This window comes from Crocodylus porosus, unplaced genomic scaffold (assembly GCF_001723895.1).
Source record: "Crocodylus porosus isolate Cpor-Errol unplaced genomic scaffold, CroPor_comp1, whole genome shotgun sequence".
Classification (NCBI taxonomy): Eukaryota; Metazoa; Chordata; order Crocodylia; family Crocodylidae; genus Crocodylus; species Crocodylus porosus.
This window is the reverse complement of record NW_017728927.1, coordinates 6,646,587-6,662,283: the sequence shown is the minus strand read 5'-3', so window position 1 is coordinate 6,662,283 and position 15,697 is coordinate 6,646,587. Positions and strand designations below refer to the sequence as shown.

Below are 15,697 nucleotides of genomic sequence, written 5' to 3'. Positions count from 1 at the left end.
GCCCGACGGGCTGCAGGGCGCCGAGAAGGGGGTCAGTCCTGGCCATGCTCCCACGGCCCCCGCATCTGAGACCCCAAGTGACCCCATAGCCCAAGTGCCCTCTGACCCCCATAGCCCTACTGCTCCCTCAGACCCCAAATCACCCAGGCCCCAAGTGCCCTCCATATCCCTATTGCTCCCCACACCCCTACTGCCCTGACCCCAAATGCCCCCCAGACCCCTAGTGCGCCCGCTACATCCCCCGCCGATACCGCTCAGCTGCCGGGTGACCCGACGCCCCCCCGACACGGCCGCGCTCATGGCGGCGCCCCGGGACTACAGCCCTCAGCATGCCGCGCGGCGGCACGTCACGCGCCCACCCGGAAGCGGCCGTGGCGCCGACTTCCGGCGGGCGGGGGTGGGGGCGGGCTGGTGAGTGCATCTCGTGCGTGTGTAGACGACCGTGTGTGCGCATCTTGTGCGTCTACACAACCGTGTGTGCGTGTACACAACCGTGTGTGGGGGGGGTGTCCGCGGCCGGCCCCGGCGGCGCGATGGCGAAGCCGCAGGGCAAGGACGCGGGGCTGAAGGAGAAGTTCAAGCTGCTGCTGGGCCTGGGACCGGCGCGGCCCAGCTCCAAGTCGGCGGAGGGCAAGCAGACCGAGTTCATCGTCACCGCCGAGATCCTCAAGGTCCGGCGGCGCGGCGCGGCGGGCAGGGCAGGGCAGGCGGGACCCCGGAGCCCCGTCCTGGGCTTGGCTTCCCGGCCTCCCCTCACGACCCCTGGCGTCCCCCCTCGCCAAGAGCCGGGGCTTGATTCGTTGCGATTTTTGCGCCGGAGTCCTAAACGTGTCTCGCTGCGCTCCAGGCCAGCCGCAGGCCGAGGGCGAGGCACTGCGGGGCCGGGGCCAACGAGGTGCTTCTCCCTCCCCTTGCAGGAGCTGAGCATGGAGTGTGGGCTGAACAACCGCATCCGAGCCATCGGGCAGATCTGCGAAGTGGCCAAAACCAAGAAGTTCGAAGAGGTGCGGCTGCGGCACAGCTGGCAGGGGCGGGCGGATGGCCGGTCCAGAGGAGCTGGTGGCAGCTTTTGCAGTGCAGGAAGCTTGTGCAGTCCTGGAGCCATCTGATGTAGACAGGGAAACAGGAGTTGAGTGGGGTGGGAGCTGCGGGAAGACTTTGTGAAGCGAGGGAAAACAAAGCGCCGGAGGGTGTTGCTGCCCTGGGGGGAGATGGTCGTCACACAGTCGGAGATAATTGGGGTGGGAAGGGAGCTCAGGAGGTCACATCTAGTGCAGCCCCCTGCTCCAAGCAGGACCAGCCCCAGCCCCAGCCACATCATCCCAGCCAAGACTTCGTTGAGCTGGGCCTTAAAAAACAAGGATGGAGACTCTACCACCTCCGGGGTAACCTGGTCCAGTACTTCACCGCACTCCTAACAATAAAGGTTTTCTAATATCCAACCTCAACTTCCCTTGCTGCAGCTTGAGCCCATTGCGCCTTGTCCTGTCATCTGCCCCCACTGAGACCAGTCCAGCTCCGTCCTTTTTGCAGCCCCCCTGCAGGGAGAAGGAGACTGCTATTCAATCCTCCTTGGTCTTCTCTTCTCTTCTCCAGACTAAATCAGCCCGGTTCCCTCAGCCTCTCCTCACAAGTCATGTCGTGCCCCCCCCCAACCATTTTCATTGCCATGTGCTGGACTCTCTCCAAGTTGTCCATATCCTTTCTGTAGTGCTTGCTTAGTTCTGGATCCGCTCTGCAAGTAAAAGTCACCACAAACTGATTTTTAATTATTTATAGTTCTTACTGGGGTGCAGGCTCCCGTGTGTACGTCCTTAATCCAAACCAAGTGTCCCATTCTGATTTTGTTTAGGGGACGTTCATGCCCTGTCAGAGTTGCGCTGAAATGCCAAGGATGCATGTGAAGCCAGTGTGCATCTTGGTGCAGGCTCGGGGTAAACCAGCCTTCAAAGTATCTGGTGTTGCTTCAATCTCCCTCTCCCTACAGGGGAGGTAGGGGTGAATGGCACCTTGACATTATTTTCCCTACTGTAACTTGCACTGCTTAAAGGGTGACTTGCTGATGAGGGGGGAGACCAGGAACCATCCTGACTGTCATGCCTAATGGTCTCTGAAACAGCCATGCTTTCTGCCTTCACCTGCAGCATGCCGTGGAAGCCGTGTGGAAAGTGGTCGCTGATATGCTGCAGCCAGAGCGGCCTGCAGAAGCCAGACATGCTGTGCTCCATCTGTTGAAGGCCATTGTTCAAGGACAGGTAAAGCTGCCTCCTTTTAGTGAGCGAGACGAGCGTTGGCGACCTTCTGCCATTTGCTTGTTCTCTCAGTCCAGCACAGCGAACAGGAAGGGACAGCCGCTCAGTGTGCTTGGGTCTTATTTTCACCTCCTGGCTCTGAGCTTTGCTTCTGTTCTGTTTTCATCTTGGATGGATTCTGTGTTAAGGAAAGAGAGCAACAATTTGGGGGTAAATTCAAGTTTAATGTGCCTGGCATCCTCTAATCTTTATCTGGACATGCCCTCGATGTACCAGGAGTCTGACTTGCAGCTCCCTGTGCTATTTTGGTTAGGCCAAATATGTAGTTAGATGTTATACCTGGGATATTGTGTTCTGTTGTTTTTTTCCCATTTGGCCACATTATGAATCCTTGAGTTTTAGCAGTATGCCACAGAGCACTGTTATTTATAGTATGTTTCTTGGGACCACTCTGCCAGCCCAGGGCCCTGGGCCTACCAGATAGCAGACAAAACATCGGGGCCTAGGAGTGCCAGTTGGTAGATCTCTGCTGCAGGGGCCTAAAAGGAACCGGCTGTTGACAGCTACCCATGAAGAGAGACTCAGCAGGCTCTAGTACAGCCTAGGGGAAAAGGAGGGGGATTTTCACATGTGCCGAATCTTCAGGCTACTTCCTCGCTGCGGTGTAAAAGGCATGAGTTCAGCGGCTCTGTGTCTAACACTGTACCCTTTTCCTTTAAGGGCGAGCGATTAGGGATCCTTCGAGCACATTTCTTTAGGGTAATTAAGGATTATCCTTCTAACGAAGACCTGCACGAGCGGCTTGAAGTGTTCAAGGCCCTCACAGATAATGGAAGGTACATCACTTACCTGGAGGAGGAGTTGGGTGAGTTGCATTCGTCAAGCACCTGAAATTTTAATGTTGGAAGAGCCTGTTGCAAGTAGCTTGATGAGGCTGGATTTGCCTCTTAAAAAAAGCTACCTGCCTTTCAGTGGTGACCCGTAGAGGGTGCACTTGGGTGCATGCAGCTACCCCCGGTCAGCGCTTGCTGGTCCCCTGACACCAACAGCACCAGCAGTGTCTGCTGGAGCTCCCCCACTTACTGCCACCATGCTCATGCTACCCAGCTGCTGGGGACATGTGTTGTCCATGCTGCCTTTGATATGGGCTTTTAAATGTAGAATTTTACAGGGCTGGGGAAGATTTGGGGGCATTCGTTGTCTGAGGCTGTTGCAATGATTGATTTTTATAGAGAAGGTCCATGGCTGTTCTGCACATGAGAGTTTGGAGAGCTGTCCTAATTTAAATTAATGCCTGTTCATATTTTTGTTCGTATGTGGGGAGTTTTCAGTTGCTGTCAAATTGTATACAGCTGCTAAGAGGAGTGTAGCAGAGCACTGAGCTGCTTGACCTGCCTTCATTGAGGCATTTAGGAAGGAGTTTGTTTAGATGTAAATGTATCAAGGAACAGGATTCCTATCAGTGATAGGTGGGAGGAGGGAGTTCACAACAGCCCTGGATTAAAACCACGTAGTAACAACCCAACCTCTTTCTCCTCCAGCTGAGTTTGTGTTGCAGTGGATGGAAGTCGGTTTGTCTTCTGAGTTCCTCCTAGTCCTAGTGAACTTGGTGAAGTTCAACAGCTGCTACCTGGATGATTATGTTGCTGAGATGGTGCAGTAAGTTTAGCTCTTGCCACCCCTTGCTGCTATATTATCTTGCAGCGGTTGTGGATACATTCAGTGAGCTCAATCTTCAGCAGTCCTCCAGATCCATAAACACTTGGGAAGCTGGGTGTCATAACCAAGCACTTGCTGCGTGGGAGGCTGATATCCCAGCTTGTTTTTGCAAATGCTGTAATTGTTGGCAACTTGGCCCCGTATATATAGTCCTCTAAGGCAGTGGTCTCCAAAGTTTTTTGATCGTGCACCCCCATCACTAAAAAATTTTTGAGCACACCCCCCCAATATATGTATATTTATATAAATCTAAATAAAAGTTCTAATATTTTCTTCCCACACCCCAATGGATCGTCTTGTGCACCCCCTGGAGTGTGCGCACCCTACTTTGGAGACCACTGCTCTAAGTAACGTAAGTTTGTCAGCGGTCAGAAAAGGCACTAAAAATAGCTCGCTCCATAGATAGGGAGCTGTTGCCTTTCACATCATACTCATTTGTCATCTCTCTCTCTTCTGGCAGATGCATTCTTTGGCTGCTCTTGGCTCTGAAGAGCCAGAGGGGAAGAAGCAAGATTATTTTTCTAGCATATGTGCTGTCAGCCTGGTCATTAACTAGGTTCTGATTATAGAGCCACATTCTGGAGGTGATGATACCACCAATTGTGTTGAAGATGGGACAGCAAGAGCTCTACTTCCATGGATAGCTTTTACTGCACAGTGATGCTTCGATCCTTCTTACCCTCCAGACTACAAAAGCAAGGGTGCAGGGAAGAAGGGCAAATTACCTGGGTTTAGCATAGAATCAGCTAATGCAAATAGAGAATCCCAGAAAGCCATGTTTATCAAGGGTTTTAAGAGCAGAACTTTGCTTTGTGGGCCCCTCCCAACCACTTGGTTGTTGGCACTTGAGTGAAGCTGACCCTGAGACCTTGAATGTCAAGATGGTGTAGTATGCCAGTTCTTATAACCCTGACCTATAAATCGAGGTTAAATTACCTACTGTTGGCCCCAGTTTGTGTTGGTCAGGCTATGGATTTGACTGTACTCTCTGTGTGCTATTAATACATTACTGGTAGTCCCATGTGTGTTACATGCGGTTGCAAGCGTCTTGTTCAGAAAAGATCTGGTTGTGCAAGGCATACTCCAGAAAGGAAAGCAACAGGGGAGATATACACTCATTTAATTATGTTACATTTTTACCATATTTTTATTACTCTTTTACCCACAAAATGTTTCATTTAGCCATGTTTTCCCTTCCAACAGCATGATCTGCCTGTTGTGCCTTCGCACATCGTCATCAGATGACATAGAGGTCAGTAATGGGAGCACATTCTAATATTTTTTGCATTCTATGTAACTGTATCCATTAGAGATGAGGCCAAATGTCTTTACCAATCTTTTATTCCAATGTTGTCACTGTAGAATGGGGTAAATGCAGTCTTGGGAGAGTTAGTTATACGTGTAAAGCATCTTGGCAGTGTAAAGCACCATATAGTCCAGAAAGGATGAATCATTTGTTCTCAAAAGTGGGAGAACAAGAACAGCAGCATGATCTTAATAAGGGAAACCCTCACCTGTTCTCATAAGACTTGGTGCATCTTGCACCGGCTCCTGATCAGGGCTGCCTCGTATATCCCTGCTGACCTCTGGGGGACTTCCTGGGTGTAAATCAGGACAGAGTTCAGCACTTTGTGCCAAGGAGCCCTATCAGGGGAGAAGTAAATAACTGCTTTGTTTCACCTCCCCAAAGGTTTCCCTGCAGGTTCTGGATGCCGTGGTTTGCTATAACTGTCTGCCTTCGGAGAGCCTTCCTGTGTTCATCATCACCCTGTGCCGCACCATCAACGTCAAGGAGCTGTCTGAGCCATGCTGGAAGGTCAGAGCCCTCTGTGGACTCTCTCGGAGTGAATGCTTGTAGGCTGTATGGTTTGGGCCCTTTAAAGTAAAACTGCTGTAGGTATTGGAGTGTGCAAAGTCTCAAGACTCTGGTTACGTTCATAATAACTAGAATGGAAGGATGCACTGCTTTACTAATGAAAAGCACTGCCTTTAATAAACCAAACTTTGTGAGTAACCAGCCTCTACTGAGTCAACATGGGAGCTGTGTAATGAGCTGCTGAAAACCCTCTGCTATTTGCTTTGTAGCTCATGCGCAACCTCTTGGGGACCCACTTGGGGCACAGTGCCATATACAACATGTGCCGGATCATGGAGGACAGGTAAGGACTGTCCTGCCTTTTAGTACTGCTAGGGGAAAGACTGTGTGGTATTGCTTCCTTGGAAGTAAATGGATGTAGGCCCAGCATTTTGCATGCTTCAGGACATTTAGAAACCTCAGAACTCCTGGGTTCTTTTCCAGCCGTGCTATTGACTGGCTTTGTGATTTCCAGGTAACTTGTTTAACCTTGTGGTAGCTACAATAGCAGAATATGAGAATAGTTCCAGGCTGGGTTGTTAGACCTAGTGTTTGTAATATGTTTCTAAAGGTGCCCATTTTAGAAATGCTGCGTATTGTTTGGTTTTTGCCGTGCATGGCAAGGCATGTCCCTCCTAAGCTGGGGACGCTCATGGTAAACCGTGCAGCTTTAATGCTACCAAAGAAAATGTTGCCTTCCCTTCTGTCCCTGTCATAGAACTTACATGGCTGATGCAGCCCTGCTGAGAGGAGCCGTGTTCTTTGTGGGGATGGCACTGTGGGGTGCGCACAGATTGCATTCTCTCAAGAATTCCCCAACATCGGTGCTGCCTTCGTTTCTCAAGGTTGGTATTTGGCAGAGTCTTGCTTTCTTCATATTGCAGCTGTGTCCAAAAGTTCCAGCCAGGGACCCGGATCCTCAGGTCTCTGTAGACCCAGGGCACAAGGAGAGTCTGTGCCCTGAAGACCTTTCTGTCTATATATAAGACAAGAAGCAACAGATAGATGGAGCCTAGGGAAACTGCGACTGGAGACAGTTCATACTGAAGTCTTACCTTCCATTTGGAAATGTTTTACTGAAGCATTTTATAAAGCTCTAACATAGCTGATGTTTTAGACTGCTCACCTGCTTTACCTGGTCCCAGGTACACCCCATCTATACTATACAAACACAAGGCAGGGAGCAGAGTCAACCTGAAGTCTGTTTTATTAGTGCCATGTATTTTAAATTCAGTGTTAACTAGACATGCCCTTGCTGGGGGATTCAGGCTGGTGAGCCTGCTGGTCGGCTTGTTCAGCACAATGGAAACTAGGATTTCAGAGGAAGCTTTTGCGTGACCAGAGGGTGTTGGTCTTGAAGGATGTACAGTACCTGCCCCCTCTGCCAGGGCATTTGCTAAGTTTTAGGCATGACATTAAACTGTGAGGACTCTGCCAGATTCTAGGGCTTCTGTGTATTTGGGAAGGGCACAAGGCTGAGTGAATGTGTTGTGTTTTGGGGATGGGGGCGGGTTGATAATACCCAGCAAGCATATGCATTATGCTTGACTTTGCAAAGGCTGCCATGTTATATATTTGTATTTCATTTCTTTGGTTTCATTTATTGCACCACCCTTCATCTTCAAGGGGAGGCTGGACAGATGTTTGGCTGGGGTGATATGACCCCAGCCCCCATTCCTGCCTGGGGCAGGGGGCTGGACCTGATGATGCATTTAGGTCCCTTCTGACCCTAAGCACTATGATACTGTGAACTCCTTCGTGAGCTGTTTGTCTTCAGTTTAGGAAGGCTACAGGTAGCTATTGTCACCTGGTTAACCTAAGGGACTTGTCTTCCAGGCCATGACTTGTTCCAATGCAGTTGTGTCTTATGAGATAGTCCTGTCCATAACCAGATTAATCAAGAAGTATGGGAAGGAGCTTCAGGCAGTCACCTGGGATATTCTTCTGGATATCATTGAGCGATTACTACAGCAGCTTCAGGTAGGTAGTAAGCCAAGTCTTGTTACATCTTGGTTATAAGAGGTCTTGTAAGTGGTTTTTAAATGGTCTTTATTTTTTAACGGAGTCCCCTGTGGCTCAGTGGTAGAATCCTTGCCTACCACACAGGCGACCTGGGTTCGTATTCCCAGGCACTTATACAACTACAGCCATGGAGGTACCAAACATCTGGACTCAGAATCCAAAGACCAGACTGTCTCAGTGGTCTAAAGGGAGGATGGCAGGTCTGGGCAGCCTCCACTCCTCCAAAAATTTCTGCCCAGGCATATGCATCAAAGGTCTGGATGGCCTTTGTGCATACACCATGATCCAGGAGGATCGACCGTTGCCACCATTTTTTAACATTGTTGTGTACTTGTGTTTCTGGGTGGGATAGTGTGTCATTCTGATGGTAGTCTTCCCGTATGTCTCGGGCACCCTGCAGTCAGTGCTGGCCTTAGAGTGGAGAAGGCAAAGGGGCTGAGTGCTCCTAGTTTAACTTCGGATCCTAGTACTACTTAGCCTGTATTCTCTTTTAATTAAATCGTGACATGTTGTAAGAAGATAGAAACTGTTCAGAGTGGCTTTTTCTGTGTTTCAGAGTCTGGAGAGTCCAGATCTGAAGTCCATTGTACATGACCTGTTGACAACAGTAGAAGAGCTGTGTGACCAGAATGACTTCCATGGGTCTGAGGAGAGGTTCTTTGAACTGGTGGAGAGATGTGCTGATCAGAGACCAGTAAGAGCTTTTCTGCCTTTGCTGGGCAATGCAGTCTGCTGTGCTTTTTTAGCTTTCATTACCTGTATTCCAATAGTGCCTGGGAGCCCCAGTCAGTATCTGGGTCCCTTTTTGGTAGGGAGTGTCTTGGTTTTGGTATCATGCTGGTCTGAAAAGAGCCGACAGTCTAGATAGACAAGATGGAGAGGACTCGTAGTTTGTCATCTTACTGGGATTTGTCTCACAGTATGTGTGATTTCACTGCAGGACACACAGGAGGTCTGTACCAAAGCTAGGAATTTAACCTGAACTTCCAGAGTCTGGTCTTATTTCCCTCGAGGCCACCCTTCCCCTGTCGTACACACCTGAGATGAGAGAGAATCTTGTGCAGTCAAAGGCAGGAGTTATGTTAGCTGCTGACCATAAAACTGATATCTGAGGCCTTTTCTTGGTGGGAGGAGAAGGGGGAAAGGTGTGTACTCAGTTTGCTTAAGCACCGAAACATTCTCATTATTTCTTTGCAAGGAATCTTCTGTACTAAACTTAATAACCTACAGAGCTCAGTCCATTTACCCTGCCAAAGATGGCTGGATCCACAACCTGCAGCTGTTAATGGAGAGGTTCTTCAGGTAGGAGAGTGCAGCTTTAAAAAGAAATGGTCTCTTCAGATGTGTTCATGGCCAGCTTTACCATTGCCCCATATGAAAGCAGCTCCAGTTCCTGAAGCGCTGAAGTTCTTCATGGCTGCTTACATACAGCGGTAATGTCGCCACAGAGGATTTGAGAGCATTTTATGTAATCAGCCAAGCAAAAGCTTCCAACAGAGGCTTCAGTTGTCCTACAGCAAAACTGAGGGTCCCTGTTGAGTACTTCACCTCTTGATAATTCAGTCCAGCCTGTCCTTCTTCTAGGTCACTCCTGCCTAGTGTCAGAACTGCAGCCCTATCTCTTAAAGCTCACTGATGCATCTGATTAGACTATATGAAGTAGCATGGGATGCCATAATGGCCATGCCCAAATGATGCTTCTGAATTATAAAATGATCCCAGCCCATAGCGAAAAAAGAGCATCTGGCTCCTTTTTAAAATCAGGATGAAGATTCACTCTTCCTTGTGCCTGTATATGTGGTTTAAATTTGTGGTTCAGAACATCTCTTCTGTTGTCACACGTGGTTCCTGGCTGACTCTTCAGTTTTGAAGTTGAAGATACATTACAATGTGATCTCTTGTCTTGTTAAACGGCCTCCTGTTTTTTTCTTACCAATTCTGTCTTGGTTGGGTGCTTCGTACACAGGCTGTTCTCCATAGTTGTGTACAGTCTCTTTAATTGTAGTTACTCTGACTCACAAAGAGTTCATTGCCATCTTTTTCACTTTCCCCACTCAAACTTCTCATCCACATTGACTGACTGTGTTTTTTCCTTTTAGGAATGAGAGTCGCAGTGTGGTTCGTATTAAAGTTCTGGATGTCTTGTCTTTTGTCCTGAGCATTAACAGACAGTTCTATGAGGTTTGTATTTATTGGTAATTAGCTCCAATGCTTGGATTTAAGATCTGGAGTGGGTGGTGGAAAGACCTTGCTTAAGCTAAGTTGGGGCTGGTTTTCAGGCATAGTCACTTCTGTGCTGAAGAAGAAGCAGAATTGTACTGAAAATCTTGGATGCTGCAAAGTAGTAACTTCACTCAGTACTAAGTGCAGTCTACGGTGGTGGCTCCTGTGAGAGAGCGAGTCTGGGAAGCTGTACTTAGGTTGCTCATGACCTTGGAGTGGACACCTCATGCGCTGGTAGCAGGGAAGTGGGAGATGTGCTGCTCAGATTTTCCTCCGTTACCCATTAAAACATGTTGTTGCCTCTTGTTTCTTGCCTTGCTAAAAAAACACGGCCTAGGAATCCCCTATGAACAGGGCCTGTTGCAGTTGACCTGCAAAGCCTTGGTCAATTAATAATGACCTATACACCGTGTCCCAAGTTTAACAGTAGTCTAAATGTTTGGGGAAATGGCTTGGAAAGACACTCAGGTGGACTGAGGGGAGAAGACGTCAGGAGACCAAATAAAAAGCAGGTGAAGAATATAGAGGTGGCAGCATAGCACACTTCTTTTGACTGTGAATGTGTTTAACTCGGGAATTAATGTCATGCAGCAGAATGCTTCCCAGCTCACTGAGGTCTGTCCTATTGCAGGAGGAGCTAATTAATGCTGTAGTGATCTCTCAGCTGGCACACATTCCAGAGGATAAAGACCACAAAGTCCGAAAACTGGCCACCCAGCTGTTGGTGGACCTTGCCGAGGGCTGCAATACACATCACTTTAATAGCTTGCTTGACATCATAGAAAAGGTGAGGCCTCACTTCCTCAGAAGTGATGCATATATGGTGGCTGTGGTATATGGTGGCTTTGCTGTATGGTGGCTCTTACAAACCCCATGCTGGGGTTTGAGGAGGCTAAACAGTGAATGCAGTCCGTCATCTCCGTGGTCACACAGGGGAAGGAGAGGATTCTTGGATTTAGGCAGAAACCAGGGCTGCAGTGAAGAGCAGAAGAGGACTTTATTAGCTCCCACCAGTTTATCATTCTTAGCTTTCAGTAGGGACTGTTTGTCTGGACTCTTCCTGTTCTGCTGACATGGAATTGAGGGTAAGTGTTTGTCTGCATTTCTCCCACCATGGCTGACGTGGCTTTTAAAAAGTCTCTGCTTTTAAAGGTGGCTGCACATTCTCTGTCGTCCCCGGCCGAGCTGGAGGGGAGAGACTTGCTGTCCTATTCTGCTTCTCTGGAGGATGTGAAGACGGCAGTTCTAGGCCTTCTCATCATTCTCCAGGTAAACCCGTGTGAAGCTTTGGAAATGCCTTCCCTAGGGGTTTGCTTACATGGTGGCTTGTCTGCTTCTTAATCTAAACAAAGAGGGGACAGCGTTCCAGCTCACATTTGGATGAGCTCACAGCCTGGCTTGTTGGTGCTGCATTGGGTATTACCTCTCTGTTCAGTGCCAGCACGTCATAACTGTGAGTGTTTAGGCGGCCTGTTGTAAACTGTAGATCAAGAGGAGCCAGAGCTGGATTCTCAGAATTTGTTGGCATCTCAGTCACAAACAAATCTGAGTCTTCGGTTTCAAACCCTTGGTTCAGGCTAAATTAAATAAAAAATTGCAGCATGAAAAGTTTTGGCCCTCTGCATAGTGAGCATAGCTGCCATTTCCTGGGTCTGACCATAAGTCCATTTGTCCAGTCTCCTGTGTTGCACAGTGGCAGAGAGTGGTTGCTGAAAGGGAGTGAACTGGGTCTGATCAGGGTTTTTTCCACTGTTCCTCTCTCACTTGCAGCCTCCAGTGTTGAAGGTCTAAGTGACACTTCACCCAGAGCTCTGCTTTCACAGGGCTTTTGCTAAGATGATGGAAATTTCACCAGAGCAGTGCCTGTGCTTTGGCCCTTCAGGATCTCAGTGCAGTGGTCTCAGCCCATCTCATTTCCAAGGCCCATTGGTTAAAGGACACTTTTACTAAGTGAACTTTGCTTGCTCAGAAGCTCTTGTGAAACGTTTGAGCTGTCCTCCCTCCTTGAGTGTGCAGGTTGCTAGGTTTGGGGTTTTGCATCTAATCTTCAGGACTCTCAGAGACACAGGCAGTAACATTTACTCCTTGGGGCCCTGTGGAGGACTAACCGTCCTGACTCATCTGCTCCTTGCTCCCTTTGCAGCTTATTTTCTCAGGAGCCTGCAGGAAGGAGGGGGCTTGTGCAGAACAACCTGTTCTTTTTTGTGCCAGCTCCAAAGGCTTCTTACACAGGGGTTCCTGAGCAGCTGCCAGTCGCCTGTGACCAAATGTGCAGCTCTCCTGTTAAACCCACTGTTCTCTGTTCTGTCCTCCTACAGACTAAGCTGTACAGCCTGCCTGCCAGCCATGCCACCCGTGTGTACGAGATGCTGATCAGCCACATCCGGCTCCATTATAAACGCATGTACAGCCTTCCCGTTGCCAGCAGTATCCGACTGCAGGTATGACTTTCACCTAAGATTCAGATGGAAGTGGGCAGTGGTGGCAGTTCAGTGGTAGTGGTGGTGGGGAGGGGAGGAGCCGGTAGGATGCAGCATCTCTGTAGAAATACAGTGGAACCAATTGCACTGGGCAGAGGGTTGATTGCACTGCGGCCGGGAGTGGAAGGCCTCTGCAGACTTGAGCTTGTCTCCCCTCTAGCACCCGAGAACAGAATGCTATTCAGGCGGCTGGGACATGGGGCCTCTCAGAGCACAACAAGGGCATGTTCTCTCTTGCAGGTGTTTGACTTCCTGCTGATGCTCCGGGCTGACTCCCTCCACCGCCTGGGCCTTTCCAACAAGGATGGAGCCGTGAGGTTTAGCCCCTACTGCCTTTGTAACTTAGTGTACGTTTCCCAGTGCCTGGTGATACTTGAAACCTCCCAACATTCCCATGTGCTTCTACCAATCGGCCAGGGTCTTTCTCACATTCTTCTGAATCTTCCAAATTATGGCAAACCTGTTGTCTTAGCTGCAGTTTGAGGGACAGCTTTGACGGATCCACATGCAAACCAGTCCTGCTTGGACAACTCTGGACTTCAGGGTTTATTGTACCAAAGCCTCAGGGTTTATGCTGCCTTTTTTCAAAATTTTTCAAAATGTGTTGCTCCCCGTTTCCCAGCAGGAGATGAAGGTCTGGCTTCCCACCAGGATTGGGTTTGAAAGCCTGTAGAAATCTATGTGCTTGTTAATTGTACTTCCTCATTTGACGTTTTCTCTGTAACTCCTTTGCAGAAGTTGAAGTAGCTTTTGTAGAGATGCTGAAGCGAGCCCCTTTTTTCTGTGCCATTCCTGCATTGTAGCTTACTAGCTGTTCTGGTTTTGGTTTAATTTGAATAAAGTCATACCTGCTTTGTCTTCCTGCATTGTAGAGAGCCAGAGAAGAGGACCTCTGATAAAAAACCAGCTGGGACTCTCTCCCCTCCTTCAGGAAGTCCCAGTGTGTCAACGCAGAACGCCACCATTCGTGTGGGCCATTTGCCATATTCACTGCTCTTTGGAGTCCTCCTGCAGTGTTTGAAGCAAGTAGGTTATGCACTTGCTTTGCAATCCAGTTGTGTAACCAGCGTGAAATGAGAGTTGGCTGGGGAGTCTGTGATATCAGTAATGGGTTTAAAACTCAGGGGCTCAGGGATGTGTGTCAAGGCTGGAGTGTGCTGCAAGATTCAGCTCTTTCCCTTTATGTCCCCAACGCTCACGTGTATGACTGTGAAAAATAATGACCAATTAATTCCACTAAGGAACAATAGAAACAGTCTTCGCTCAGATACTTGCAAGGGCTGAAGTTTAGTCCTAAAGATCACAGTATATGCTGTGTACTCAAGAGGACTTTAAAAAAAAATCTTGCATATCCTGATAGGAACCTTTGAAAAGACTTAAGGTATGACTCTCTTCTTAAGAGATGGTAGTCTTAACCATCATTCATTGCTAGTCCATGCACTGATACAGTTTATTTCTTCTTAAAAGGATGTGATTAAGTGACTTTAGGCCCAACCATCTAAATATTTCTTCTGAGCTTCCATTGCCACCAGAGGGAGCACAAGTTTAACCGTTCTGAAATCAGCTGGGCTTGTACTGAAGTTTTGTTTCTTAGGAAAGGAGGGGAAAAATATCTTTTGTTTGTATGTTTATAAATAGCAAAAGGCAAAACTTTTCCTTGTGTCTGGTTTTTGGAGAACAGTTGTGTTTGGGAGAGAATACGTTATTCCATTATTTAATTTCTGTGCTCCTGGATCCAAGGATCAGTGACTTATTGCTGTTAGTCGTGGCCATAGGTATCTTTTGAGGGCATATTCTAGCTGGAATTGTATTTATTCAGGTACATGGGGCACAAGGTGTAGGTGCCCTGCCTGCCCTTTTTTTCTCTGCTTGATGTCATAGGGACCTTGGGCATCAGGGTGTCAATGTTATAACTTTGATGTGGGCTGGAGTTGGGTGAAACCCTGCCAGGAGCCCCTGCATGAGACATGCGTGGCATCTTTGCTACTGAACAGCTGTGGAGAGACCAGCATTCATGCCAATAAGCCATGAATCATTATTTGAAGCTTAATGAACTTTTGCTGTCAAATTTAACTAAGCCATTCAAAGCAGGTCTGTACTTTCACCACTTCTCTCTTCCCAGGAGACAGACTGGAAGGTGCTGAAGCTGGTTCTCAACAAGCTGCCCGAGTCCCTCCGCTATAAAGTGCTATTTTTAACCTCTCCTTGCAACATTGATCAGCTGGCCTCTGCGCTCTGCTCCATGGTAATGACCTGCGGCATGTCAGCACTTTGACTTCCATAGAAATGTTTCCCTTGAGGTTTCATTAGTAAACCCACTATTGATCTACCCCTTCTCTTCCCTTGTCAGCCCTTCAACCCCATTCCTGTAGAGCAGCTCTTTTGGTTAGGTGTGATGATACCTTCAAGCAAGATAATAATGCCTGGGGGTGTTTAACTGCCCATGTAGCGTGGCTAAAGAGCACTCATGAAATGGATGGTATTTTGGGAGTGTGAGTTCACTTAAGGAGCCTGCACTCCTTAAGGACACATGGCATCAATGTCTGGCGGGGTGTTCAAGGTGTGCTTGATGCTATTAGGTTGAGGTTACGCGGGTTCTTTGTGAGTGCAGATCTGTGAGCTTACATGATGGATTAAGATAAGCTCCCAAACACAAAATGGAGCCTTGACAAACATGCCAAAAGCCATGTAGAGCTGGCCAAGGGCTGTAACTCAAAGGCTTATTGTTAAAACAGTGCCTTTTCTAGTACAGCATATAGAACCTGTTACGTATGCTGAGGAGCTCCGGTGCCTCAAAACAGAGCCGTGGTTGTGTCACCATTATTCTGTGAAAGTGCATCCAGGAAGTTTTGCAGTTTGCAAGGTGCATTGAATGCAAGTTCCTCCATGTCTGATTGATTAGCTTACAGACAAAAAGACCACTGACAGGCTCCATGGCATGCCAGAAGGATTCTCCCGTACAGACTTGCACCTGGCTGTGGTTCCCGTGTTGACTGCATTAATATCTTACCATAATTACTTGGACAAAGCCAAGCAGGTATGTGGAACAACTGGGGATGGGGGGGTCTGCATCTGTCTCCAATGTCAGCCTGTTTCAAAATGTAGAGCATCTCTTTAGGGGACAGCCTGAGGGATTTTCAAGCTTG

The 15,697-nt window shown here is 48.4% G+C and overlaps 1 protein-coding gene across 6 annotated transcripts in view; it reads left to right on the top strand.

Annotated features, from left to right (window-relative positions):
• Positions 1-512: 512 nt before the first annotated feature.
• Positions 513-15,697, top strand: part of TSC2 (tuberous sclerosis 2) — a 37,274-nt gene continuing 22,089 nt past the window's right edge. For 4 of the 6 annotated variants that reach the window (XM_019541868.1, XM_019541865.1, XM_019541866.1 and 1 more), the window contains exons 1-20: positions 513-671; positions 918-1,004; positions 2,145-2,255; positions 2,973-3,117; positions 3,794-3,911; positions 5,175-5,223; positions 5,662-5,787; positions 6,057-6,130; positions 6,545-6,671; positions 7,663-7,806; positions 8,405-8,542; positions 9,047-9,150; positions 9,948-10,029; positions 10,703-10,858; positions 11,224-11,340; positions 12,390-12,512; positions 12,792-12,898; positions 13,424-13,577; positions 14,674-14,796; positions 15,454-15,588. In XM_019541868.1, the coding sequence (XP_019397413.1) occupies positions 534-671; positions 918-1,004; positions 2,145-2,255; positions 2,973-3,117; positions 3,794-3,911; positions 5,175-5,223; positions 5,662-5,787; positions 6,057-6,130; positions 6,545-6,671; positions 7,663-7,806; positions 8,405-8,542; positions 9,047-9,150; positions 9,948-10,029; positions 10,703-10,858; positions 11,224-11,340; positions 12,390-12,512; positions 12,792-12,898; positions 13,424-13,577; positions 14,674-14,796; positions 15,454-15,588 (2,358 nt within the window). In that variant the 5' untranslated portion in view covers positions 513-533. The remainder of the gene's footprint in view (positions 672-917; positions 1,005-2,144; positions 2,256-2,972; positions 3,118-3,793; positions 3,912-5,174; positions 5,224-5,661; positions 5,788-6,056; positions 6,131-6,544; positions 6,672-7,662; positions 7,807-8,404; positions 8,543-9,046; positions 9,151-9,947; positions 10,030-10,702; positions 10,859-11,223; positions 11,341-12,389; positions 12,513-12,791; positions 12,899-13,423; positions 13,578-14,673; positions 14,797-15,453; positions 15,589-15,697) is intronic. The other 2 variants (XM_019541869.1, XM_019541867.1) reach the window with 1 other exon arrangement.